General features: G+C 41.7%; 1 protein-coding gene across 1 annotated transcript; it reads left to right on the forward strand.

Moving 5' to 3' along the window:
* Positions 1 to 933: 933 nt before the first annotated feature.
* Positions 934 to 25575, forward strand: LOC311060514 (vesicle-fusing ATPase-like). Its single transcript, XM_084078724.1, has 22 exons — positions 934 to 1060; positions 3861 to 3946; positions 4403 to 4499; positions 6008 to 6047; positions 8183 to 8349; positions 8826 to 8939; positions 9091 to 9166; positions 9746 to 9901; positions 11421 to 11620; positions 12075 to 12240; positions 12618 to 12692; positions 12898 to 13085; positions 17303 to 17398; positions 17624 to 17780; positions 18571 to 18704; positions 19848 to 19914; positions 20304 to 20383; positions 21859 to 21993; positions 22299 to 22412; positions 23070 to 23125; positions 24430 to 24512; positions 24819 to 25575. Exons 1-21 carry the CDS (start codon positions 1049 to 1051, stop codon positions 24467 to 24469), a joined length of 2256 nt encoding a protein of 751 aa, XP_083934850.1. The 5' UTR covers positions 934 to 1048; the 3' UTR covers positions 24470 to 24512; positions 24819 to 25575.
* Positions 25576 to 27785: the final 2210 nt, after the last annotated feature.

The following is a 27785-nucleotide window of genomic DNA, read 5'->3' on the forward strand; positions in this document are numbered from 1 at the left end:
AAACTTTATATTTGAAATCCGAACGTTTATGTAGATGTAGATGCATGAACGGGTCAAAAATGGAGAAAGTGCAAACACCAGGTGTCTACACGGCACGCCCATGCTTTTGCTGCTCCACCACGCCTTGCGTGCGTGATGACATCATAATGCATGCATCGATCATGTGCCGGCTACCAGGGTTGCCATGTCCGTTTATTATAAGCGACTTTGGGCTTGTTTTTCTGTAAAGTTGCTTGTAAATATTGGTAGTTGCGGGTTGCAGTTATTTGGGCTTGTTTCTAAAGTGTAGTTGCTTATTTGCCTTGTTTCCTAATGTAGTTTAAACCAGTGTTTCTCAAACATTTTCATTTCAAGGACCCCCCAAAAAGTGGTGTGTTCTACTGTGTTACGCTATTTACTTAGTGTGACCTGCAGAAATTTGACTCGGGCTGGGGGCAGCAAGAATGTAGATTTCAGTTCAAATAGCCTTTTTCATGTGGTAATGTGGTATCTGAGCCTGAGGTGAAGACTTATGGGGTGGGTGATTATTGTCTTGAGGTGATCATTTTTAAGGGCCTCGAAGTTTGAGGCCCTTAAAAAATCCAACATGGGGCAGAATTTGGAATTGGGGATTGGATTTGAAAGCTGTTATTTTTTATATTTATATGGAAAAAAAAATCATGGTGCCCCCTGACTGTGTGGGGCCCAGGCGGCCGCCAAACCTTGCCTACAGCAAAGCACGGCCTGGGACCCCCCCCCCATAAGATTTTGTGGATTTGAAAATATTCCTAACTTTTCTTTGAAAATAGCAGATCTAGAAGCTCACAACACCTTGTAGATCGGCTATTTTCAAATAGCCAATATGGTTAGAGTGCTGCTGATGTGGCTTCTTTTGGGCTTGTTTTCATAGACCTGGTTGCTTATTTCTCTCGCACAATTTGGCAACACTGCCGGCTACGTTCTACTACCAACTGCAGGGTATAGTTTGTTTGTTCAGCGACCTGTCCGAAACCAACGTTTATGCTAAATTAAACTTAAATATATCCAGAGGGGGGAAAGAAATACCAAAATGTCTGGTCGGGTGAGTTTATTTGAACCAAATACGTTTTCTGATAAGCCTAACTACACACACACACACGCACACAAAACGCAACATTGACTGAACTACTATTTAGATTCCCCACGTACGTCATTCAAAAGTCAGTTGGCAAAACGAAGCCCCCGGAAGTCTGACTGAACTGAACCTGAACCAACTTCTGTTGTGGAATGTTCAAAGTGGTGGAAAAAGTATTCACATTGTTTACTTAATTAAAAGTATCAATATTGCAATGGAGAAATACTCTGTTAAGTAAAAGTCCGGAATTCAAAATGTACTTGAGTAAAAGTACAAAAGTACTCATTATGCAGAAGGTCCCATTTCATTTTCCTAATGCACATTACTGTCCACAAAAGCAAAGTTTCATGTTTCCACCAAACAAATATTCATTCAGCATATTAGAGCTTGACCAAACCTTACCAGACATGTCAAGCAACATTAATATAATATAGCATAACATAGTATTAACCAGGTTACTTATTTGATATTAGTTCAAGAACTCTCCTAAACTTACCCCAACCAATGTAATTGAACTGATTGATATGTTTTTGTTAATAGAGAGCAAGTTGATGAACTTAATAGCCCCCCCCCAAACTGGTGGGAGCATGCCATAAATGGAAGGGTTGAAGGATGGATGCACGCACAGTTACTTCTCCCTTCCCACTGTGCTTTGGAGGCAATTCACAGTAATCTGTTACAATTAGGAGAGCCAGTAGCCAGGTGATGCTGCTGTGCGTGTGGATATGTACTACATGTGTGCATGCCTGTCCGCAAGTAGGCTACTGTATGTGTTCTAACAGCCTCCCTTTTCATTAAACACAAAGCAAGTGTTGTTTTGGCACAGCTAGTTTAGGTTCTTAGTTTAAGGCTCTTTTTTTTTTGAACAAGGCTAGTATGTGGCTGCTTGCAAAGGAGTTTGTTGATGGGGATCATGAGGATTCCCCAGAAGCTGGCCAAATCAGTGTCAGTATGGTATGGGCCATTAGATCTTGTCTGAAGACTATATACAGTACTTCTGGTCTGCTCTAGCCTCTCTAGACACTGTAGTTGCTCTGGAAAGAGATATCCTTGGAAACCTGAATGTAATGGGAATGTTTTCGTGAGCAGTCTGACGTTGCTGGGCCCTGGTGGTGAGACTACTCCCTCAAAAGACCACTGTCCTTGAGAGACTGCTGAGCTCTATTGTGTTGCGTCAAAGTTGCATAGAGTGATGGGCAAGCAATATATATATAGATATATATTTTTTGATTAAAGTGTAAATTCTGTAAAATTGATTCCACTGCTTCCTAAGTTCCTTTCAGGTTCTCTTGTCTGCAGAGGACCGATTTGCTGATTCTAGTTGATTGGATAGTTTGTTACTAAAAATGCTGAATTAAATTGTGATGTACTAGTCATCTTGTAGAATGTGCCACCTGCCTCTTTCACTGATTGGCCCGGGTGAATGCCAAGATTCCTATATCTTTTTCACAACATCCCTGTCTTTGTCTATAAATATTTAAGACAATTGATCTGTTACAGACAATGCCTTTAGAGAGTGGAGGCCGAAGGGTATAGTCACAAACAAATAACTACATAAGAATATAATTCTACACAAGAATACACACAGAACTACACAAGAATCTACATAAACAAAAGGTTTGCATCATTCAAAATTGTACCCTAAATTCTCACTACATAGCAGAACACATTTCTTCAGATACTTACAGAAGTTACAACCAAGAAATTATATTTGTCAGAAGCAGAAGTAGGCTATTTACAAAAGGAGGGGACCAAGTATACAGGTATATAGACCCCTGGGGGACTCGAATAAGAAGGTATATTTGTCAGAAGCAGAAGTAGGCTATTTACAAAAGGAGGGGACCAAGTATACAGGTATATAGACCTCTGCGGGACTCAAATAAGAAGGTATATTTGTCAGAAGCAGAAGTAGGCTATTTACAAAAGGAGGGGACCAAGTATACAGGTATATAGACCCCTGGGGGACTCGAATAAGAAGGTATATTTGTCAGAAGCAGAAGTAGGCTATTTACAAAAGGAGGGGACCAAGTATACAGGTATATAGACCTCTGGGGGACTCGAATAAGAAGGTATATTTGTCAGAAGCAGAAGTAGGCTATTTACAAAAGGAGGGGACCAAGTATACAGGTATATAGACCCCTGGGGGACTCGAATAAGAAGGGTCATCGAAGTACTGTATAGGGTTTAAGTGGTTGACCAATTCTTGGACAGGCCGGGGCAGCTGTTCTCCAGTGCCTTGGACCAGGTTCAGCTCTAATGCCAGTATCTTGGTCAAGGAAGACCCTAGCAGGAGTACAGTATGTCCCTGACATCCACGTCTTTTCAGTGTGGGAACATACTGTAGGGAGAACATGCAAACCACACACAGGCCGCAGTCTGCCCCCTAGTGGGATTCAAACCCAGGACCTTGTTGCTGTGAGGCAGCAGTAACCCACAGCAGTGGCGCGGGAAGGGCCACTGCTCTTTTTGTTAATTAAAAAAATACGTATCATTTTTAAAGTCTATACACACACATATATATTAAAATAATGATTTATTTAACTTTGGGAATCAAATATTTGCTGAAAAAGGTGAAAAAAAGGCGAACAAAATGTGAAAAAAAAATCGGGCACGCACGCTTTGCGCGCGTGCGCAAGTCCCCCGCCCAGCCCAGCCCCCCTTGGAATAAATGACTTCCAGCACGCCTGACCCACAGAGCCACCTTGCAACCCACACATAGATGCCGTTGATTGAGTCATGTGGTCTGTTCTCTCGCTGTCATTTCCAGACTATGCAAGCGGCGAAATGCCCGACAGACGAGCTGTCGCTGACCAACTGTGCTGTTGTGAGTGAGAAGGAGCCACAGTTTGAACAGTGAGTGCCATTTAAAAAATGTGTGTGTATTGTTAGATGTGCTTGTGTTTCATACCAGACCCCTTCAGTAGTTTGGTTGACTGCATGCATGGGTTTGAGAACGTATTAACTGGTATTAGGTGTTTTTTAATCTAATGTTCTATTTATTTATTCATCTCTCTTGTACATTGGTTTTATGACTGTCTTTGTTGTTGAATGTTGTTATTACAGTGATTTTATGTTATAATAGAATAACAGGTGTTATCAGTTACTTCACCTATGCTGCTATTATTTATTCTTGGACCGCAATGGAATTAAGTCTTCTGATATAATCCTGATCATTCATTTATCAAATAAATCTAATCAAATCAAATTCTACAAAACATGTGTGTATGCCTGTGTTTTTGGCCATGTTTGTGTTTTTCAATCTCAAAGCATCCGATCCTCTCTTTTTCTCTCTAAACCACATCAATGCAGACATGTGACGGTGCGCAACATGACCCACAAGTATGTGTTCACTGTGAAGACGCACGCCAGTGTCGTCCCAGGAACCATCGCCTTCAGCCTGCCACAGGTACCATATGATGTCCTCTGTCACGCACTCCCAAATAACCATCTGGTTGTACCAATGCGTGATCTGGCAAGCTGTTGTCCAATGTCCTATATAGAGACATTCAACAACATTTGGGGTGGTTAGAATTGCCATAAGTGGTAACATAACCTTTTAGTTCTATGCACACAGCAGATTCCTGTGTGTGACCTAAAAGGGTCAGTTTTTACACTCAGACTCACAGACTGAGTTAAATTGACACTCAGGATTTGGTTGCGTTTTCTATCTGAGCTTGTTCCTCATTCCAACCTTATAACCTTGGATATTTGAACTGATGCTTTCTGCAAGATTCAAGCAGGTTTATGTTTTCACTCATACAAGTATAAGCAGCGAAATGTTGGTGTGACGCAGATTGTGCTAACAATAACAATATATAACAAGATAATACTGGATATAATTATTTTTGAAGGGTAAAAGTAAAGATAAAAAACATTTTAGCAGAAATGGGGAGTGTGCAGAATATGAAGGGAGAATGGTTTAGCAACCGGTTAAATAGAATTGCCAACATGTCACTGTACTGAGCTGGTATGGTCGGGGTAATTCTTTCTGTGAGAGCCCCTCTGCATGCACCTTTCTCTCTGTTTGTCTCAATCTGTCTGTCACTGCTTTTTCCACTTTGGCCTTGCCTGTCTCTAGCCATTCCTCCTCTGTCTATAAACCGTGACAGTCTCAGCGCCACACAGGTACTACAGTAACCTCCTCCTAGCGGTCTTATTCTACAACAGCTTGAACACTTGAAGGGTTCACAAGGTAAATTTGATCGGTTAGTTGTTGATTAGTTGAGATACCAGGCACGAATGGTGCCCCATTACCAAGTACTTAAAAACAATGTTGAGCTTGGTGATAAGTTGATATATATCAATATTGTGATATGAGACAGATATTGTCTGGGATTGGGAAATGGTTGTTGAAATATTGTGATATAGCTTGAATGTTGTATTTGCCTGGTCTTAACACCTGCATTACAGTAAAGTGATACAATTTCCTGAATTTATTAGACTGTTCTACGGAGGGAAATGAGCAACGAATGGCCACCTGTTTGGACGTCATATCCAAATAACTAATGATCCTTTTACAAAAATGTCTTGCATGTAAATCTTCTAAAAGCTGAATAGTTATATCCAAAATATAGTTACACTATCGATATTGACGTATTTGGTTAGAAATATCATCATATTTTAATCTATCAATATCGCCCAACCCTAAAGTTTCAACCTGCTGTATAAGATATGTTTGAAATAAGACCATGCTACAGAGGAACGTTACACTGCTGTGTTTGTGGAAAAACTCCCTAGTGCTTTATGTCAGTTATAAAATATGATAGCTGTGCTATTTGAGATATGCCAGTACCTTGTTGCAAAAAAAATACTTTAGCATCGCTGTTGCCTGTGTCCGTTCATAGCTAGAACTCCATGCAAAGAGAAACGGAACCCTGTGTGTTTGAATCTATTGCTTATCGTTTTGCATTCCAGAGAAAATGGGCAGGCCTGTCCATTGGTCAGGAGGTTGAAGGTAAGAGACAATGTCATCTGTGGAACTACGAATCTGTTGTCTCTCAAGGCACTGTTTTCAGTGATAGGGCAGGGTGATGCAACGGTTAATTGTGATCGAAAGATGCCAACAGATTCATTTGAATCATCCTGTGACATACAGATAGATAGATACGATATTGAGAATGCAAACATCTACTGCTCAGCCAAGGGCCAATGGAGATATTAGGTTTCTGGGCTACAGGCAGAGTAGCAGATCATGTTTACATGGTCCAATCAATGTAAACCCCATATCTTTGTCAAAAGGAATCTGGTCGAAACCACTATTCTGTTATTCAGTTAACTTGTTATACATACAGGCACTCTCACCTGTCTATATAATGTTAAGAAAGCATAGCATTTGTAAAAGGGGTAAAGAAAGACTGGTAGCATCTCTTAACAGCTATGATGGCTCATGTACGTATGTGTAGAAGGACTTGTCTCATTACTCCTGGAATCACTCTCCTTTCAGCATCCAGTAATGACTGTTATTTATTGTCATCATCCCTAATGATCAGTGCTTACTAGCTCATCTCTTAAAAATAATAGGATCCCCATCACAAGAAAATAATTTGGCTGAAGTACCGCCCAAGGAAATGACGTTGAGGCTTTACAAATCTGTTTACATTCTCCGTGAATGAAACAAATGTTGTGATTGGTCAAAAAAGATTTTACGGGGGAAATACATACGACGGAAGTCCTGCCCCTATAGACACTCTCTGCATTAGGTCGTGAGCTATATTATGACTGACATACCCAGAAAAGGGACAAAATATGATGCTTGGACAATTGTATTGAAAGATTTTAGCATTTCAGTTCACTGAAGACCAAAGATTTCCATAGCACACTCAACAATCAACCAAACCACTTTCAGTTACATTCATTTTAATCATTTTTATACTATTTGATAACATCATGTTAATTCATCCATATACATCATATAGTCAAGTTTTAAAGGCATTTTGCCCCAAGCCCTGTTCATTTTGAACCATGTCTTATATGTATCTATTGCTAGATGTGATATCTCTCTCTCTGTAGTGCTGGCTACAGGTGCTGCTATCCGGCAGGTTATTAATGACATACTCATGTGGGGGAGTTAGCCATTACTTACTTAGATGTTGCGGGGGTGAAGTGGACATGATTGATCCGGCACTGGAACGAATGGTGTAATTATGTCACTATCTGGTAACACTACACATCTTTCTTAAAGATTGACTGGGTGTCAGGGGATGAGAAAGCCTTTTCTTTGCCATTTCTTTGATATAACAGCTCAGCCCTTGAAGCCCAATGGCCACAATGACAGGCCCCATTATGTAATGTAAAGTGAGAAAGGGATAAACGTACATGCAACCCACTTGATAAGAAAATTAATGTCTTCATGGTAGCTTACATTTTCATTTTTGACAGAGCCTTCTCATACCTGCTTTGAAGACTACCTGCTAATCCTAAGTGACAATGAAATAGGCTTCTTTTTTATCATTTTATTTTGTTCTTTTTAGCATACAGCGCCTGTCTTTGAGTATGCAGCTAAACGTGTACAGTATGCCGGTTAATGGTCCAGTGTTTCAGTTGTAATTAGCACGGTTCTAAGCCTTCCATCATGTAAGAGGCAGAACATAAAACAATCCCAGACCACCACTGAGACACTTATGGCTCATTTCCATAATAGACATCGAGTCGAACCGTTGGCTGTCTGAACACGGAGCACAGTGTATGAAGACAAGACAGACTTTCTTTTAGAGAAGCTATGTGTACCAAAATTCCGTCGCACTCTGCAGGCAGCTACTTGCTACTCTTCTGTCTCTGACATGACCCCAGCACCAATTCCAGTTGTTTTTACATAACCCAATTAGAGACTTGTTTTAGTTAACAGTGTTTGAAGGCATTTCAACACCTGGAGTCACACACTGTGGAAGTGAACAATCATTATACCAACAGGCCAAAGAGACATGAGTTATTTTGGAAAGCGTCACAAAATGTACTAATGACTTATGAACAAGCTGTGCGATATGATTCTAATAGCAGTAATCACACCAGAGACGCTATAATGATCCAAGTTGAGGAGGGCTGATGTTGTCTTAACCAAATTCACCATCCATTGCCTCTTCCACTCTGCAGTGACCAACTACAATTTTGACAAGTCCAGACATTGTGTGGGCACCATGATGGTGGAGATTGACTTCCTGCAGAAGAAGAGTGTGGACAGCAACCCTTACGACTCCGACAAGATGGCCGCTGAATTCATACAGCACTTCAATAACCAGGCCTTCAGCACTGACCAGCAGGTACTGGGGACTACTGGGAAGTCTACCACTGAAACATCTCCATGGCTTGCAAAAAACACTTTTGAGCTCACACGCCTCACATTCAGTACTGAGACTCAAGGATATGTATCTCAGTCATGTCAAAGATTCAGATCAAAGTTGATCATATTAGAAATATAATTATCTAAGATTATGAAAATAACGTATCAATTCTGTTAGTGGAAGTATTTTCCACTTTAAAGAGAACTTGTAAGATTGTTCAAATTGATAACTTGTCTGAATATATCTGAAGCAAATGTATAACTTTTCTGTTTTTTGTACTATAATATGGTAAAGAAAAAAAGGCCTCATCCCATATTTACCCAGTGTTTTAGGTATCATATCAAGTATCAGGTGCATATGAGTATCACTCTTATAGCAGTTACAGGGATTCATGGAATCCTTGCTAATGCTTATCTCCAATTGTTGTTGTTTATACTTGTTCTGTTTGATTGTAGTTAGTGTTTAGCTTCTGTGATAAGCTGTTTGGCTTGCTGATAAAGGACATTGAGGCCTTGGACCCCAGCATCCTCAAGGAAGTGAATGCGATTGCCTCCAGCAAGAAACAAAAGGTAGTCTCCCCTTGTTAGCCCTATTTATAGTAGGGAAATAATTAGCTGTCCCCAAGGACATGGACTTAAAATACTTGAATGAAAATGAATGTATCTATGCAATTTCCATTAAACACAAGCCATAATTTCCACGTTTTGTCATCTGATTCAGATTGCGACTGGTTTATTGCTGGGCAACAGCCAGGTGGTTTTCGAGAAGGCAGAGAGCTCGTCGCTAAACCTGGTTGGTGAGTGTCAAAAACAAACCAAGCATACACAGCACTTCAGGAATGGAAAATCACACATCAGGAGTTGAAAGGACTTGAGTTATTCTCATGCAGAAATATAAATAGGGTGCTTTGACCATGAGGTGGTTGGCTATGTTGATGGATGCTTCCATTTATGAGAAGTCACTCAACTCAGTTGTAAAACTATTAGGCCTGGCTGTCACCTGCTTAATGAATGAAGGAAAATATGTTTTATATACAGTTCAAGGAGAACAGCCCTGCTAACTGCAGCTTTGACAGTTCCTTCTGATGACTGTCTTTCCTAATAAAACCACAAGGGGGCAGCAAGCAACTAAGTTTCGCTTATCCACTTGTCTTCATGTACACTTGTACAGTAACAGTGTAGCAATAGATGTCCACTTGACATTCATGTTTTGTAACATGTTTTATGTATATGCAAAACATTTTGATTTGTATTTCATCTAATAAAAGAGAAAAATGCATGCCTGAAATGGAGAACAGAAAAATATATGTATGTGTACATTTTTCATTATTTAACTCCAATTAGTTTTTAATTTGCTGTTTTTGTGTTTTTTCCAGGGAAGGCTAAGACCAGGGAATCTCGTCAGTCCATCATCAACCCAGACTGGAACTTTGAGCGGATGGGCATTGGAGGCCTGGACAAGGAATTCTCTGCTATCTTCCGCCGAGCTTTTGCCTCCAGAGTGTTTCCTCCGGATATCGTGGAACAGATGGGTGAGCTAGATTCTGTCTGTTTTAAAGCCTTTTTATGCTTTATACAGACAGTAGAGTGGAGAGAAACGGCAAGGAGAGACTAGTGAGAGGAGGTGACAGTTCGAAACAGGACCTGAGCCGGATTCAAACACACTTAATACAAGAAAGGTTGACAGAGCTTAAATGCAGCAATGTTGTGCTTCAAACCAGTACAGTTACACACACCTGGAAGCCAGTTGGTACAGCTGCAGGCTTCAGCTTCCAACCACTGGCCATTGAAGCTGATGGAATGTTAAGAGCCTTGCTCTTGTGCATTTTGGGGGTTGTTCCTGAGATTCGAACTGGCAACTTTGCAGACCCAAGCCGCCCACAACAATAGAGACATTAAATAGCCCATGCTGGTGGACGTTATTAGCAGAATACATTTACTTACTTCTAAAGATCCAAATAAAGAATGTTTCCCCTTTTTCTTGGAAGCCTGTGTTTCAGCACACATTTAGGTTTGGACAGGGCCGAGTTGACAAGTGAGCGTTTTAGGGGATTGGTATCAGTCAATCAGATCTTCTGGAACCAGATGAAATAAACAGAAGTCGCTGGAGTGCTCAACTAGCGCCCAAATCCCCACATCAATATTACGACACACATGACTTTGAATAATACCTTTTGATAAAGCCGTTATTGTTTGAATCAGTGAGGATTCTGAGGAAGATATGCTGGTGCGTGCACAATACGCTAAAATCTGTTCTAGTGCCGGCCGCAGAAGATGGGGTCCTGTGTATGTGTGTTGGTTCCAGTTGTACACTCTCCGTTAAATGAATACAGTTCACAGTTAAATTACACTGTTTACAATGTTAAGAAGAATTTGCAGTTTACAGATTGGGGTCCCAGAGATAAGAAATGGTATCAAATGTGGGTCCGTGTCATATTGTATATCAAACTGGGGGTCCATGAAATGAAAATCTGTGAGAATCGGTGGCTTATGGCAATCCAAACCAGGATAACGTTCTTGTGTAATGCTCGGTGTGTGTGTGTGTGTGTGTGTGTGTGTGTGTGTGCGTGTGTGTGTGCGTGTGTGCGTGTGTGTGTGTGTGTGTGTGTGTGTGTGTGTGAGACTGACTGATGGGTGCTTTGCCCTCTCACCTTGTCTCCCCTGTACTCTTATAAGGTGAAGCAAGAACAATGCCAAACCATGCAAATGTAGCAGTGTTTGATGCTGCACTTAACCCATTAAGACCTGAGGCCGATTCTACAAATGCTTTCTACAAATGCTTTCTAAATCAGTAGTTCTCAATTGTTTTCGTGCCAAGGACCCCTGAATTGGGACCCCCATCTGAAAATGTGTTGTGCCAGGGACCCCTGGCAAAGTTTTGCACACAGATGCTTTCCTGTTTTTTTTGGGTTTAAGAATTTTAATTAAGTTATTTTCTAGTTTGCTGTACATTTCTCCCTGAGAAATAAACAAAGCCTCTTGGTTTTGTCCCACAAGTTGAAAACTCTTCAGAGGCAGTCTTATAGACTTGTCTGTGTATGCCCCCTCCAGGCTGTAAGCACGTGAAGGGGATCCTGTTGTATGGACCCCCAGGCTGTGGTAAAACCCTGATGGCACGCCAGATAGGCACGATGCTCAACGCCCGCGAGCCAAAGATCGTTAATGGCCCCGAGGTCCTCAACAAATACGTGGGAGAGTCCGAGGCCAACATCAGAAAACTGTTTGCAGACGCAGAGGATGAGCAGAAGAGGGTGAGACCTGCCATGCAGATGTACACACAGACACACACAGACGCTCCATGTCATGCACAGAAAATAGCAGATCTACAAGCTTGCAACGCGTCACAGCACAACACATTGTGAGCTTGTAGAGCATCATTATACCACAACAAGAGCAAGTATAAATCAGGCATCACCGTAGTTGATGTAAGGGCTGGCAGTCAAAAGAGTAAATGTCTCTTTTTTTTTAACTTTATTGTGATCTGGTCTATGTTCATGATCTATATACTATACATTTCTGGGTACATTTCTATCCAGCCATCTGTGTCTGATATGAATAATACGCATTTACACATTGCTCTATGCTAATGTTTGTTTTTAATTATGTATTTTGTTCAGTGAGAGAGATATTTAATCACTGACATTTTTTCTTCCGCCACAATTACCCATTTTCCACCCGATTTCCACTCCTCTCTGCGTGCCGTAGCTGGGCGCCAACAGCGGCCTTCACATCATCATCTTCGACGAGATCGACGCCATCTGCAAGCAGCGTGGCAGCATGGCCGGCAGCACAGGGGTCCATGACACAGTGGTCAACCAGCTACTCTCCAAGATAGATGGAGTGGAGCAGCTCAACAACATCCTGGTCATCGGTAATTATACATAATATATAGTATATACTGTGTGTGTGTGTGTATGTATAAATAATATGGCCTATATGGGAGCTACATGTGAGGTTGTTCTGAAACATTTGGGTCAGAACTTCTTTCATGGCCTACTGGGAAGGCGCGTGAAAGTTTCACACGCATTCCCAGTGGTCCAGCAGTGGCCGAGATTAGCTGTAGAGAGACAAACACAGACACAGGGGTGAAAACATAATCTCCCGCCCCCGGCCATTCCGGCCTGGCGGACAGTCATTTTCAGTGTTTTCTGAATTTAGAGAAAGTAGCTATCATGCCTGAATATCTAGCTGAACTGTTTTTCTACTCTCCTCTCTCCATCCCTCTATCATTCTCCTTGTGTCCATCAGGAATGACCAACAGACCTGACCTGATAGATGAGGCGCTACTGAGACCTGGTCGATTGGAGGTGAAGATGGAGATAGGTAAGTATGCCCATTGCCCACAGTGTTACATCTATATCATGTGTATGTAATATTTAGACCAATGTCTGTTCAGAGGATATTTTCAAATGCCAAATGTGTCTCTTCAAGACACAGTGAAAGAATCCCTTGTATACATTGTTATACACTGTTTTGGCATACAGTTCGAAGTAGCCAACTCCTTCTTCCTCTTCCTCATCCTCCCTAGGCCTGCCAGATGAGAAGGGACGCGTCCAGATCCTCAACATCCACACAACCAAGATGCGCACGCACAACCTGCTGGCGGGCGACGTGAACATCGAGGAGCTGGCCACGGAGACCAAGAACTACAGCGGTGCTGAGCTGGAGGGCCTGGTCAGGGCTGCCCAGTCCACGGCCATGAACAGACACATCAAGGTCATTGATTGATTGATTTATTAACAGTTTGCAAAACAAAAAGCACAGAAAGTACAGTTAGGGTTACCACCCATCCCGTTAAATACGGAATCGTCCCGTAATTGGAAACTAAAAGATGCGTCCCGTATTGAACTGATGCGGGACGCACTTTGTTCCATATTTTAAGGTCGGGGACAGGGCAATTTATTTGAGACATTGCAGTAATTCTGCTTTCCTCCTCCCACTCCTGTCCCCCTCTCGTTGCTGTGTGACTGTCAGTGAGCCGTGCTAGTCTGCATCTGGTGTCTTGAGAATGTGCTCAGCAGCTCATTGGCTCATTTACTCATGACACGACCAATGAGAGCTATCGCTTTCATGCTAAGATACGATCCCATCCCTGCCACACCCTGCCTCCATTCAAACCACAACAAACCTGCAAGCATGACAATGCGACAGTAGTACTACCGGCTCAGAACATAAGTTGATGTCTAAAGAAAAAACTAAAGACTGAGACGTCCTAATATAGAACTGATCAAAATAAGGGTGGCTGGAAAGTGTGACAAAAGATTATGTAGCGTACAAGGCGAACTTTTTCAGTTATTAGCCACAGTATAATCCATGATGTAAACAACATACAGTAAAGTGAGAAGCAAGCAGCACATAGAAGTCAGGGAGCACTGACACAGTTCCTTGTCAGCCAAGCGACCCCAGAGGCTAACATGGTATGTGAAATTATGTCAATTAAATCAAAGCGTTTTGTTTTTAAAAGAGTGGGCACCTGAGAAGCCTGTAGGACTATGCTTTAGAAAATGGTCTGAAATAAGGTAAAGTATACATGATTTGAACATGCGTGAACATTTGACATTTAAGGCCTAATTTCAACTATTCCTATAAAACTTGTGGATATAATTATGGCACAAACAATAAGTTGAAGGGTGCATTTAGCAGGTTCAAATCATGCATACTTTACATTACATTATTTCATACAATTTTCCAAAGCATTATTATTTTATTAACTTTTTCATATTTTGGAAACAATTGCCAATTTCAAACTGCAAAACATACTTAGACCTACACAATATATGGGTGGTGTATGGCTGAAGCATAGCATTTCCTTGTGATTATGGTATTAATATGACTTGTATGGTACATTAATATACGTGTAATGCAGGTGTAAGACGTAAGACGGTGTAAGACGGTTCCAAAATGCATAGATTTCTATGTATTTTAGGGGGTTGGGGGGCTGGCTCCCCAATTTTATTTTATAGATTTCATAGTTTTTTTTCCCCTGATATTAGGCTTGGACTTTTTACAAGGTTTTTGAAGGAGAAAATGAAATGAAAGGCTCACATTGATCCACCAGTCACAAGTCCAGAAAAACTTGATGCGATAGCATAATTCATTGCATAATCAGCCACATGGCGCAGATTATGTGGGGGTCCATTTAATTTTTTTCAAAAAGGGTACATATTCACAATCCCAGCATTTTTCCGCATAAAGATGAAAAAAATAATTGCAAGTTAATTTGACGCGAAGTGGTGATGTAATTCATATGCGACTCGCGACGTCATCGGCCCGCGCGTTAACAGAAGGTAAACAACACCGTAGCGTGAAGAACGTGTGTGGATCTACGAGAGAGAACACTTAAGATGAAAAAATCTAATCCATCTCATTTACCGACGAACATTTCTGCTCGAGACCGGGCAAACCAGTACCCCGATGTCTTGCACGAAAGTGGGGGGAAACTCTTCTGCTCCCCGTGCAACAGTGTGTTGGAGCACAAGAGAAAATCGACGGTGACGACCCACTTTGCTAGCGCGAAACATTCGAAAATGCTTTCTGCCGCTGCGGACAAGAAGAAACAAGCCAAACATGTCACGTCCACCGAGGCATCAACCTCCAAAACCGTTACGACTCTCACGAGGACTGCAAGAAACGAGGTGAGTAGTCTACAACAGGGGGTTTCAACCAGTGGTCCTTGAGGGGGTTCCAGGGGGTCCCCAGCCAAATGAATAATTAGCAACCAAATCGACCCTTATATGTCTGTAACTCTGAGAGTGTACAAATTTGTACACTCAGAGTTAAATGAACACTGATGATGGTGATTCAGTGTAGATTGGGACCCCCAAGAAATCTAAATGGTTGAGTCCCTGGCATATCTTTTCAAATGGGGGTCCCTGGGCTAATATTTGTCAATTTGGGGGTCCTTGATGCGAAAAAAAGGTTGAAAACCACTGGTCTACAATATTGGAGCTGGTTAGATAATGAAAGAGTAAATGAAAACAGAATGAGACGGAGAAGTGTGTGTGTGTGTGTGTGTGTGTGTGTGTGTGTGTGTGATTAAAGCCCAATTGCTTTTACAATAAATACATTGAATGTGTTTAATTGAATGGGAAAGGGTTTTAACCGTTAGTGACAGGTTTAGCCATGGTTCACATGACGCTCGTCTTGTGACAGACGAGCGTCATGTGAACCATGGCTAGTTCTGTGTGTGTGTGTGTGTGTGCTTTTACAATACATGTCATAATATTGAATTGTGATGACTGAATGGGACAAAGAGATGTAACATTTAGCTGTGTCAGAGAGAGAGAGAAAATAAATAAAACAGCCCAATAGTAAAAATATTTTTTTCTTGTTAGATTTGTGAGACCTGGGTCGCCACCTGTATTGCTGTCAACATTCCACTCTCTAAGAGCGACCATCCTGCGATGAGGAAATTCCTGAATGAAAGAGTAATCAATGGTGGAGCCATTCCAGGATTTCACCAGCTTCAAGCGAAATACTTGGGAGCAGGAGTACAGTACATGAGTTACTTAATGACTTAAGTTTTGCATACTTTGGCATACTGTCAGCTTTCATGCTGATCACATTTTCTTATATCATTGCTGTTGGGTTGAAACTTTGTATGTCCACAACCGTTCCTTTTATATTATTGTAAAAACATTTTAAAATAGTGAAAATAGCCGATCTACAAGCTCACAACGCAATGCGACATGCTTGCAGATCGTATATTTTCACTGCTTTTGTGTGACACTCTTGAATGATCGAGTAGAGCCTTAATTTACCAAAAATACATGAAAAGCTTAAACATGTATTTACAAGGTTTCTGCCCAACAGCAATTATGTAAAACATAGGTTTGCCTCATTATATTTTGATGTTGATGTTCAACAGTTACTCAGTTTCAACTCTGTGTCTTTGAAAATATTATTGTAGCATAACAGATGGACTGTATTATTTTATTTTAGTCAATTTTGTGACTTTTGTGAGGAATGCTTAAGTTGAGAAAATAAAAAATAACTAAAACATTACCAGCACTTTCTGTGTTGTAGCTTGCTTCTTGTATGCTTGTTTATCATAGGAAGTCAATGGTTCTTTTTCATTCAGTAGTAGCCTAGTTAGAACAGGGTGTGGGAGAAGAATCACCTTTTTCATATTTTGCAACTTTTCACATATTTTGCAACTTTTCGTAACGTTTCGCATATTTCGCAAATTCAAAGCATAAAACAACAAAAACCCGTCCATTTCAGTGCAAAATCAAGGATTTTGGCCCGCAGAATCAAGGATTATTCTGAATAAAAAGTGTTAATTGAAGTAATGTTTAACACTTCAGTTATCACTGAGAGTTTTGTTTTGTATGCTTTTGTTGCTGGGGGGGGGGGGGGGGGGGGTTGAAACCACCCCACCTATACAAATGTATAGGGGGCATTTTAACAGGTCCGACCATGGCCAACGTTCTATATACTGTATGTGTAGGCTGGATAAAGGCTTGTTATTGTGGAGCTGTGTGTGTCAGGTTAGCAGGTTAAAATCCACACAGGCAGTCTTGAGTGAGGAGGTAGTCATCTGTTAAGTGTTCTGACCACACACACTCATTCTTACACGCAAGCGAAGTTGCTGCTGACATTTGACGGACACAGGCTTTACCACCAAGCGTTTGCACTCTCCCTCCTCTGGTACTCTTTGCCACACATAGATTCTGAAGGAGTCGACAGTCTTTTGAATGTATGAGTAGTTCACAGAGCTCATATACAGCAAGGGTTCCCAAACTTTTTAGGCTGCGACCCCCCCCCCCCCCCCCCCAAATAATCATATAGTGAGAAAACAATATTGCACATTAAGCTAATCATCTGGGGACCCCCAAAAGTTTGGGAACCACTGATCTACAGCAATGAATTCAGTAACTTATATAAGTAACTAATTTGCATTCTAAACGTGTGTGCATGTGTGTGTCATGTAGGCAAGTACCACAGTGGAGGTGGACATGGAAAAGGCAGAGAAGCTGCAAGTAGACAGAAATGACTTCCTGGCTTCACTGAACAACGACATCAAACCTGTAAGTTCTACAGCTCTCTCTCTTTCTGTCAGTCTTCCAAACTAGGGATTAAAGAAATAACATAAAAAAAATCAATTCCATTTGGGCCTTTATCTAATGTCATATAATGGTATGTACGGTACTGTGAATCATGTTGCACCGGGCATTCGGTATGAACCAGGAGGACTATGCCGATTACATCACGTTATAATTGTATGTAATGATATGTGTGTAATGTGGCTCCAGGCATTCGGTACGAACCAGGAGGACTATGCCAGTTACATCATGAACGGAATCATCCGATGGGGAGACCCAGTGTCTGCAGTGCTGGACGACGGAGTGCTGCTGGTGCAGCAGACCAAGAACAGCGACCGCACACCACTCGTCTCTGTACTGCTGGAGGGTAGGGAATACACACAGACACACACACACACACACACACACACACACACACACACACACGCACACGCACATACACACCAACCAAGCATAACACAAGAACCTTATACTACATGCATGGTGTTGTATCCTGTTTTGTATTGCCATAAACAACTGATTCTCAAACATTTTAATTTCATGGTTCCACAGTTTTGATATACAATATGCCAAGGACCCACATTTGACACCATTCCTTATCTCTGGGACCCCAATCTACACTGTAAACTCTTCTTAACATTGTAACCTAACTGTGTAGTGTATTAATTTAACGGAGAGTGTACAACTTGAACCAAATTCTCGAACCCAACATTGAGAAACCGTGCCAATGCCATAAACCTTATAATAACAAGACAGGGTCTAATAAAGGCATGGCTTCATGACATGATATCAGACTTCATGTGGCCAGTCTATGATATTAGTCATCTATGTGACATACGGGTATCTGTGGCATATGCTCCATGTTTGGCCATGGTTTCAGTCCGATCTGACTGTCATTAACTTCCATTATGAAATTAAAGTTAAATATTTAAAACATGAAACGTATTAAATAAATGCATGGAGGTACTTCCATGGCCTACTGGCAATGCTCACAAGGAATTTGGCGCTCATCGGTCCAGCGGTTTGCGAGCCCCGGACAGACCAACAGACAAACACAGATGGCTAGCCTCCTTCTGAGCCATGCCGTAAAAAATAGCTTTCAGCGAGTACAGACATCAATTTGACTGTCACAGTACATGTGTCCCTTCTGTTATTAGGTCCTCCTAACAGTGGGAAAACAGCCCTGGCCGCCAAGATCGCTGAAGACTCACAGTTCCCTTTCATCAAGATCTGCTCTCCAGACACGATGATAGGACACTCTGAGATCGCCAAATGTCAGGCCATCAAAAAGGTGATGCCCTGGCACCTGCTAATGGTTCAGTGGTTGAAACCTGCACCTCCAATCCTCACACTTACTTCCCCACATAGTAAAATCCTCTGTGTTCATTTAACTGAGAGTGTAGAGCCTTACGCTGTGGGACTCAAATTAACACTGAGGATTTTACTGTGCAGGATGGAATCCTGCTAGCTTCCTGTATCTCCCTTCCACTGTCTTCTTTCAGCCTCTAAAGTCTCTCAATGAAGACAAAATAAAAGTGGAGTACATCAGCTTATATCACTGCCCATTCTACATAATGTGTTGAATGTGAGTAAAAGTATGTCAGTTTATTTTTTCATTGCCTTGAAGGTTTGATGTTTTGATTGATTGATTGAATACTTTATTTAGAAAGACATGGTAAAGTACATGGAAGTACAATTCACAATACAAGGTCCTCTAAACTGGATCGCTCATAAAAGCACTTGGCTTATTTAAAATGAGATCCCTGTGCACTCAAATCATGATGACATTTAAGAAGACATACAAATATACACTACTATACAGAACGTCATACAATCAGCTTACAGGTTACTGGTATGAAAAACAAGAAATATGTACAATAGACAGTTTTAGGAGGAGGGGAGGGGGGTGGAGGGTAGGTTAAGACTTTGACGGGCCAGTTTGGAATTGCAGCCTCCTCAAGGTGATTCTTTAGGGCAGTTTTGAAAGTGAGTAGGGTTTTACACTCCTTTACTCCTTTGGGTAGGGCATTCCACATTTTTGTTGTATAGCATGAGAAAGAGTTCATTCCCTTGTTTGTGCCAAATCTGGGTTGAACATGATCAGTGGAGCTGCCTCTGGTGTTATGATCATGGAAGTATAGAATAATCTGTTCAGTTGCAATTGTTATATATATTGTGAAATAACACAATCACCTAATTTATTGTAGGAACAACAAAGTCTTCAGCTATGTCTAAGAAAGCTATGTATGGGTGGGTTCATTTGCATGGTAGCCTGTTTGAAGGCCAAATTCCTAGAATGCTATTTAAGAGACTCCTTACATCACTTAAATCACAGAACAATGGTTTTAGATCATGCAGACAAGTGCCTACCACACATGCACAATCCCCAATGTTTTTCTCTGTCCCTGACCTTACTTTGTTTTGTCCGTGACAGATATTTGAAGATGCCTACAAGTCCCAGCTGAGCTGTGTTGTGGTGGATGACATTGAGCGCTTGTTGGGTAAGGTTCTAGTTTTCATTCAGTTAAACACACTTCTAGCACAGCTCTTGGCATCAGCGTGTATGTTTTACAGAAACTGAATGAATGCTCAAACCCCTGGTATTTGTCTTTCAGATGGAGATCATCCTTGTCTTTGGTCTATCTGTGGATCCCTGTTTAATATCGAAGTTGCTCAGAAATCCCAATTTAACTTTAGAAAAGAGAGAAAATATTTATAGTAAAACATTTTCCCTTGTCTTTGAAATATTAAATTGATCTGGCAGTTAAAGGTCATTCAGCCAATGTGTCAAATCTAAAGCCATATCCTTTTGCAGGGTTTCTCATTGCAAGGAAAGGGGGTCAATCAAAATTCCCCAAATGTTCAATATCTTTGTTTAATGTACTTCCAGACTATGTGCCGATCGGCCCTCGTTTCTCCAACCTGGTCCTGCAAGCCCTGCTGGTTCTGCTGAAGAAACCTCCTCCAAAGGTAAAGCCACAGCCACATATGATCATTCATATCTCCTTCATGTCTGCTGTACTCACTGTAATGTTGCTGTTCCAGTGGAGGCAGAAAGAGGGCAGCAGACCTCCCTGATCTCCACAGCACAGCCTATTCACAGGAGCTGCAAAGGCCTGTGTATGTGCAGGGGTGCACATAACTTTTTAGGTCTGGTACGCAGAAGAGCACCTGGACATGTGACTTGGTGCGCATGGCGCCCGTCCCGTTTTGTCAACGGGGGGGGGGGGGGGGGGGGTTCAGCCCGGACAGTTTTGTCAACGGGGGGGGGGGGGGGGGGGTTCAGCACGGTGCCCACCGGACAGTTTTGTCAACGGTGGGGGGGGGGGGAGAAAAAAAGGACGCTCTGCTTCTAAATTCCGCCGATTTTCGCCGTTTTTTTTCTCACGCTGTTAGATAAAGCCCCCAAGGTTGGTGCCCTGTGCTGCTGCGCTGATTTTATCCGCCAGACTGGGACGTTCACGGCATATTTTGCACCATTACGGTGCGTTCATCATCGGTGACGAGTGCCTCTAACAGCCGCTGCTGGCTGCGTGCACGCAGCAAGGCAATGCAAGGCGATGCGAGGCGACGCGAGTCATATCTCTACCCCTGTGCCTATAATGGCTGTACATGGGGCCGACGGGTGCTTTAGAGTCATTGTGTGAGTGTGGCTTCAGGAAGTAAATTCCTAGCCTCGATCTCCAGGCTTTTATTTTTTATTTTTGCTAAAAAATAAAAGCTTGGAAATTCCTGTCCCAGCTGTTGGTGCGCAAAAGCGCCTCGCGTCGCCTGATGTGGTGCGCATTTTTTATTTTGGGTGCGCATGCGCACCTGCGCACCAGTTATGTGCACCCCTGTGTATGTGAGTGTATTAGCTCCATGTTTTAGGTCCATTGTTCGCCGACTTGAATGTTGGTGGTGGAGAGACCCATTTCTCGTGTGTGTGTGTGTGTGTGTGCATAAGAGCCTATTTTTAACCCTGTTCTGTTAAAAGGGTTTTGTGAATGAGAGTATAGCCCAGTATATGGCTCTACTGTATGTCCATTAGAAATGGCGTGGGGCCTCTTGTGAGTTGGATGGTTGAATGCCTGGCTGCAATGCCCCTCTGATGTTCTAAAGCGGTGCCCACGAGGCAGCCGGACACGATAATCCCCCCCACTCCTGCCCACCCCTCGCTCTCTTCTCTTCTCTTCTCTTCTCTTCTCTTCTCTTCTCTTCTCTTCTCTTCTCTTCTCTTCTCTTCTCTTCTCTTCTCTTCTCTTCTCTTCTCTGTCAAAATGTTGTTGTCGTCAGTTTGTATTTATTAAATAAAGGGACTTACAGAACATTGTATATTGGTGAATGATTGGATTCAGGAACTTTAGAAAACTGGAACCATATTGAATGGCATGTGGTTCCTTCTTCATCGACCAGTGCTAGGTAAAAAAAAAAGAAAACCTTGATTCATACAATGTTTCCTTCAGGGTCGTAAGCTGCTTATCATTGGCACCACCAGTCGTAAAGACGTCTTGCAGGAGATGGAGATGCTGGATGCCTTCAGCACCACCATCCACATTCCCAACATCTCCAGAGGAGAGCAGCTGGTAGAAGCCCTGGAGGTGACCTCACACGCGCACACACACACACACACACACACACACACACACACACACACACACGCACACACACACACACACACACACACACACACACACACACACACACACACACACACACACACACACACACACACACACACACACACACTCTTTCTTTCTTTCTTTCTTTCTTTCTTTCTCTCTCCCTCTTTCTCATAGATATTAGATAGCCACACAGCATGCATAAACCAGGGATTATTTGGCTTCTAATAACAGTATTCACTTTGCTAACATGTTCCTGTCTCTGTTGTCTCTGCTCCCTACAGCTGCTGGGCAGCTTCCAAGAGAAGGAGAGGGCCTGCATTGCCACGGCCGTCAAGGGCCAGAGGCTGTCGATTGGCATTAAGAAGCTTCTCATGCTCATTGAAATGGCTGTACAGGTAAGAAAGCGAGTGAGGTCTGACAGCCTTCCTTCCTGTTCCTAGCTCTAGCCTTTCTGGTCCAGCATTCTCGTTAGTCATCAGATTCTATCTCGGTCAGAACAACCAGTCATCAGTTAGCTGGCATGAAAACAGTGTGGTTTTGGCCATGATTTGTGGAGTATCTGGGTCCAAAACAAATCATAGCTCACAAACCATTCTCGCCATGGTCAGGGTCCAATACATTCATAGCTCACAAACAATTCACGCCATTGTCAGGGTCAATACATTCATAGCTTGCAAAACTCACTATGCAATTACGTAATTCGTTGCCCCCCTCCACACTGTAAAGCGCAGGGAAACTATTTGTGAGAACAGCCTTCCAATGGACCGCACTACAGTCGATCTCTATATATATACACAGGTATTTATCACCTCAAGCCTTCTCCAGGGATGATAACTACAATATGATGCAGTTATCATGTCTTAACTCCAGCTGTTACATAAGTTACTTCATACCCCCCCCGCCCCCTTGTCTTCAGACTGACATATGAATTCTAGGAAGCTGCAATGCCGCCACGTCAAATTACTGAGATATTTCTACTTACTCTGTTATTCTGTCCTGTGAACATCCATTTTTCTATTGTTAAAAACAACTGCTGTCTTTTTGTCTTTCAGATCGATGCTGAATATAGAGTTAGCAAGTTCCTGACCTTATTGAGAGATGAAGGAGCGTAAGTAGTACCCTACCTTCCTTCCTATATGGTCATCGGTGGAGCTTGTACCTTCATGCGTCATTGTATCCACTTACCTTCAAGTCCTTAGCTTTCAGTGTGGAACAGTGCAGAAAATAAGAATTACACATGATATTTATGTAAATGTATCATATACTTAGCCATTATTTGCATAGGAGTTATATGACAGCTGTCCAGCACAACTAAAGTGCCACCTGACTCAACTGGCACTGCAAGCGACCTCATTGCTCAAAAGGAACATGACAGGCGCTCAGGTGGTCCGCCGGCCGGGGATGGTGATAATTGGCACTGCACGTAATCCTACGGGCTGGGGGCGGCACCTGTCAGCAGGGAGTGTTGTTATAACAGCGTATAGGTTACAACAGGTCTAAATGGATTAATGGATGGCGTCAGGGCATTTCCCATGTTTCCTCTGAATTTGGGTTGTACCAGAACATGGTCGCTCCCTCTAGTGTTGTGGCTGTGGGTGTCACTCACTTTGGAGAAGTAGTTCGACAGGTGTGAGGGTATTGAGGGCACTGTTTCTTTGACTATCTTAACTTCCCTAATGTCTTAACCCATTTAGACCTGAAGCCAATTCTACATGTCTCCTAAATCCCAACAGCATTCTGAAAAACGTATGTTTCTATATCAGTGGTGCTCAATCTTTTTCAGGACCCCCAAAATGATATGTTTTTACAAGCTCGTAGCGCGGCACTCGCTATGAGCTTGTATATCTGCTATCTTTGAATAGCCCAAAGTGTAAAATAATGCTTTTTAGCTCAAATCAAAAAATGACACAGTTCCAGGTCTTAATGGGTTAAATGACATTAATGTTAACCTATCAACTCCAAGTGTCTTTTTTTCGTGATTAGATATGGGTGTGTAATAAACAATTTGCCATTCATTGCTGCCTTCATTCTCCAGTGTCGGATACAGCTCCATCTGCCCTCGCCTAACGCCTTGGGTTCATATGCCTGCCCTCGTGTTGGATAAGCTCAAGCAATGGCGAATGCCTGAGTGATAATCTATATGTATACAGAACAGTATATCATTGGTGTCAGGCAGAAACCTTGTATGTCCAAACCTTTACATTTTCAGGAAATGGACAAAAATGTTCCAATGTAATCACATCACAAGCTGTTATTAATACTTTTCATTAGTTAAATATTTATAAAACCCAAGGACAGACTTAACCCCTTTCAACCTAGTGTGAAATGTTTTTCCAAAAACATTCCAAAATGGCAAAAAAAAAAAAAGTATTGTATTTACAGCATATATTTTTTTGTCATTCTTTCCTCTAGGCTGCGTTCTGATTCGGATATTATGATTGTGAGGATCTAGGCCCGCGATGGAGCCACAGAGTAAAGAGAGGCAGCTTATCATGGTAAGAACTACTGTAGTCTTCTTCCTTTCACTATCTTATCTTTCATGTGAGTTGATTTTCTGCAGTCACATAAAAAAATAACAGTCACGAGGACAGACTGCCTGCTGTCTCTTGGAAGCCGGGAAACTTCCAAGACACCTTACAGAGCAAGCAGTCTCGCTCAGTCAAGCCAGAGAGAGCAGCGGTGTAGAACTATCACGTGGCATTGACGGTAGAAATAGGTCAGCACGACAGGTGCTCTTTGGCTGCTGTGCATCTCCTTTGAATTCCCGTCTCTCCTCACTTTGACTTTTCTTCTCACCTCAGTTGCCAAGGTTGCATCAGCATGCGAGCGGCTGGCAAGAGAGGAGAGAGAGATTCTATCTCCCTTATGTACCCTGCCCATCCCAGAGTCAGCTTCCTCTGCTGCATGTGTCTGTGACCAGCTATACAACCGCCACCTCTCACGGCTCCTTGAAGTTCTCCAACACTATATGGACAGAGGTGCACACTAAAATCCAGAGTGTGAATTTAACACTGAGAGTGTAAAAATGGACTTGCGCCATTTATGGTGTCAGTGTATATAGTACATTTTATTTTTTGCAGCCAACCATTTGTAAACTACATGTTCTGAGCACTGCATGTTTTTTATGTATAAAAGCAGAATTGAGTCTGCTGAGACTGGCGCTTAAATCTACTCACGGTTGGTCTTATTACCTTGTTGTGCTGTGCTTTAATTGCTAAATTAATGTTACGATAAGAATGCAAATTGTAGATTGTTTAATAAGTGATCACATTACTGATCAACTCTCCGTTATACATTTGTTTGTTGAAACTATTTCTGTACAATTTTTGTTTGCTTCTGGAGTTGTCTTTTGTGCCTTGAAAAACTTTGTACTGTAAAAAAAAAGGGAAAAGAAAACTTTGTCCTGTGTTTTGAGGAATGACAGAGAAGTGTTGTCCATCATTCAGTGTGTCCCCTTATCTCATAACCTCAGGCCCAGGCAGCTCTCTGTTCACTCACTGGCCTAGAGACTGCATAAATACTAGAGGTGCTGATCATGAACTCAGAAGCACCTCTATTCCTTGGAATGCCTTATGGGTGGACATTTTGTTTTTTTTCTTGGTTATTTGTTTGTTTTGCATAATATATATAAGTCAATTTACATTTCTGTGATTGACAACATGATCTGAATAATTCTGATATCATAGAAAGGCACATAAAACTGTTTAAAACTAACATTATGAATTCTAATACCAATTGCTTCATTATCATTTAAAAAATGTAAGTTGTAATTTTGCCAAATCATTAATGATTCTAGATAAATACCTTAACCTTCGACACAGGTTAAAAAAAAAACTTTGCTCCAATGTGAATCTCAGGCTTCATGTGCCTTTGACTTCAGTTGACATCTTTGACGTATGACTATATCTGGGAAAGTTTCAGACCCTATCCGAGCCCCATTAACTCCTATTATAAAATTAAAGTTAGAACATTCAAAGTATATAAAACTACTGGCCTACAACTGGCAGTGTACATAAGACATTTGGCACTGATTGGTCCAATGGTTTGCGAGATTAACTTCAGACACACACACAGATCGACCCTCTTATACTGTAGTGTAGATTGCTCACCTCCTACAGAGCCACGCCATACAAATAACATAGGCAACATGTCAAAAAAGTCCCTGTATTTAAACCACCCCTAACCAGAGCAAATATGAGCTTATGGGAGATTTGATATGGGGTTATCTTTCAATGAAAGCATAGCCCTTTTTGGTATCATGGTAATCCGCTCTCACTAGTCCTGTGTGGACTAATCTCTCTAGTCTACACTGTGAGAGAATAGAGGCCTTTATTCAGTAGCTATTGCACTCATTTGTAATTTGTAATGTATGAGCAATGCACTGTAAGCCACTGGTTCTCAGCTGGTTTCAAGGACCTGAATTGATCTGACTGAAGCCGAGAACCAATACGTTAATATTAATACACAATATTGGTCTCGTGACCCACTTTTGGATCCTTACAGACTTACAGTGTATGAGGGTTGAGAAGACCATGGTACAGATGTCATTGGTCCAGTTCGAAAGGATTGGGACGATGAAGTACAACAGCTCAGCACATCTCCATCCACAACTAAACCCACAAACCCCTGGACCGATCTGCAGGACGCACACCACAAGTAGGTGTTTGGGTAGGATTGTAATAGACTGTTCATGATGATGTGCAATGGTAAGCGCTTGAGGTGTCTCACAGCCCGAGGCTCCAGGCTTAGGAAGAGCTTTCCCCGGTATCTCTCAGTCTCAGCCCTGAACACAGACATAGATGTTAATACAAAACAAAATAAAAATGGGGAAAATAAACAATAAAAGTAAAAGACAAAATCGTTACAGGCCTATAACGATTTTGTCTGTACTTGCACAGATGTGTAGGAAGTGTACTTGATGATTAAAGTTTCTTTTGTTTTCTCCTCCCCCCATGTAAAGCGCCTTTGGGTTAAAACGTGCTATATAAATTTGAGATATTATGTATATATCCCCAAATCTACACATTTCCCTGTTGGGGTTATCTTAACAGTCCAGTACTATTCTTATTATTGTGTGTAGTGTATTAACTAGGCCCATGCCCACTGGGACTGCATGCCCCTCCGATTATGCAATACCCTTACACTTAACTTAATCAATACACTTACTGGTAATTACCCCAAAAAGTTCATACTATTGGATATAGAATAGGCTAATGGCATTTAAAAAAATAAGGCATAATGCCTTATAAGTATGTGATTGATTGATTGGAGTATTTATAAACTATTCATAACATTGGAGGCTAATGGTTTGTCAAATGTATAGTCAGTGTCTGGCGCCATCTTATGGTATCTATGAAGAACTGAATGGAAATTGGAAGCCAGTTTAAACTGGGTCTTGAGCTAATTAATTGAACATCTCTATATTGTTTTGGCACCAATTTGATGTCTAAAAGGTCTGACTAGGAATATAATGATCAACCATTACACTTATATTTTTCATATCAATTTCTTATTACAGCCTTGGAATCTAGTTGCATTGAAGCTTGACAAAATGCTTGATCGTGTATGCAAGAAAGAAAATAACTGTAAATCCAGATTATTATTAGAATTATTGGTAAAATCTCTTCACAACCAAATCAAATAACTGTAATGTATGCGTGTGTGCAGTGTAGACCCTGGCTTCCCAGAAATAATGAGCATGTCGTATTGTATCAGCTGGAAAAAAAGGAGAAAGAAAAATCTGATTTATTTCTACTATAAGAAAAAAG

Source organism: Gymnoscopelus microlampas, assembly GCF_963454915.1.
Source record: "Gymnoscopelus microlampas genome assembly, chromosome: 14".
Classification (NCBI taxonomy): Eukaryota; Metazoa; Chordata; class Actinopteri; order Myctophiformes; family Myctophidae; genus Gymnoscopelus; species Gymnoscopelus microlampas.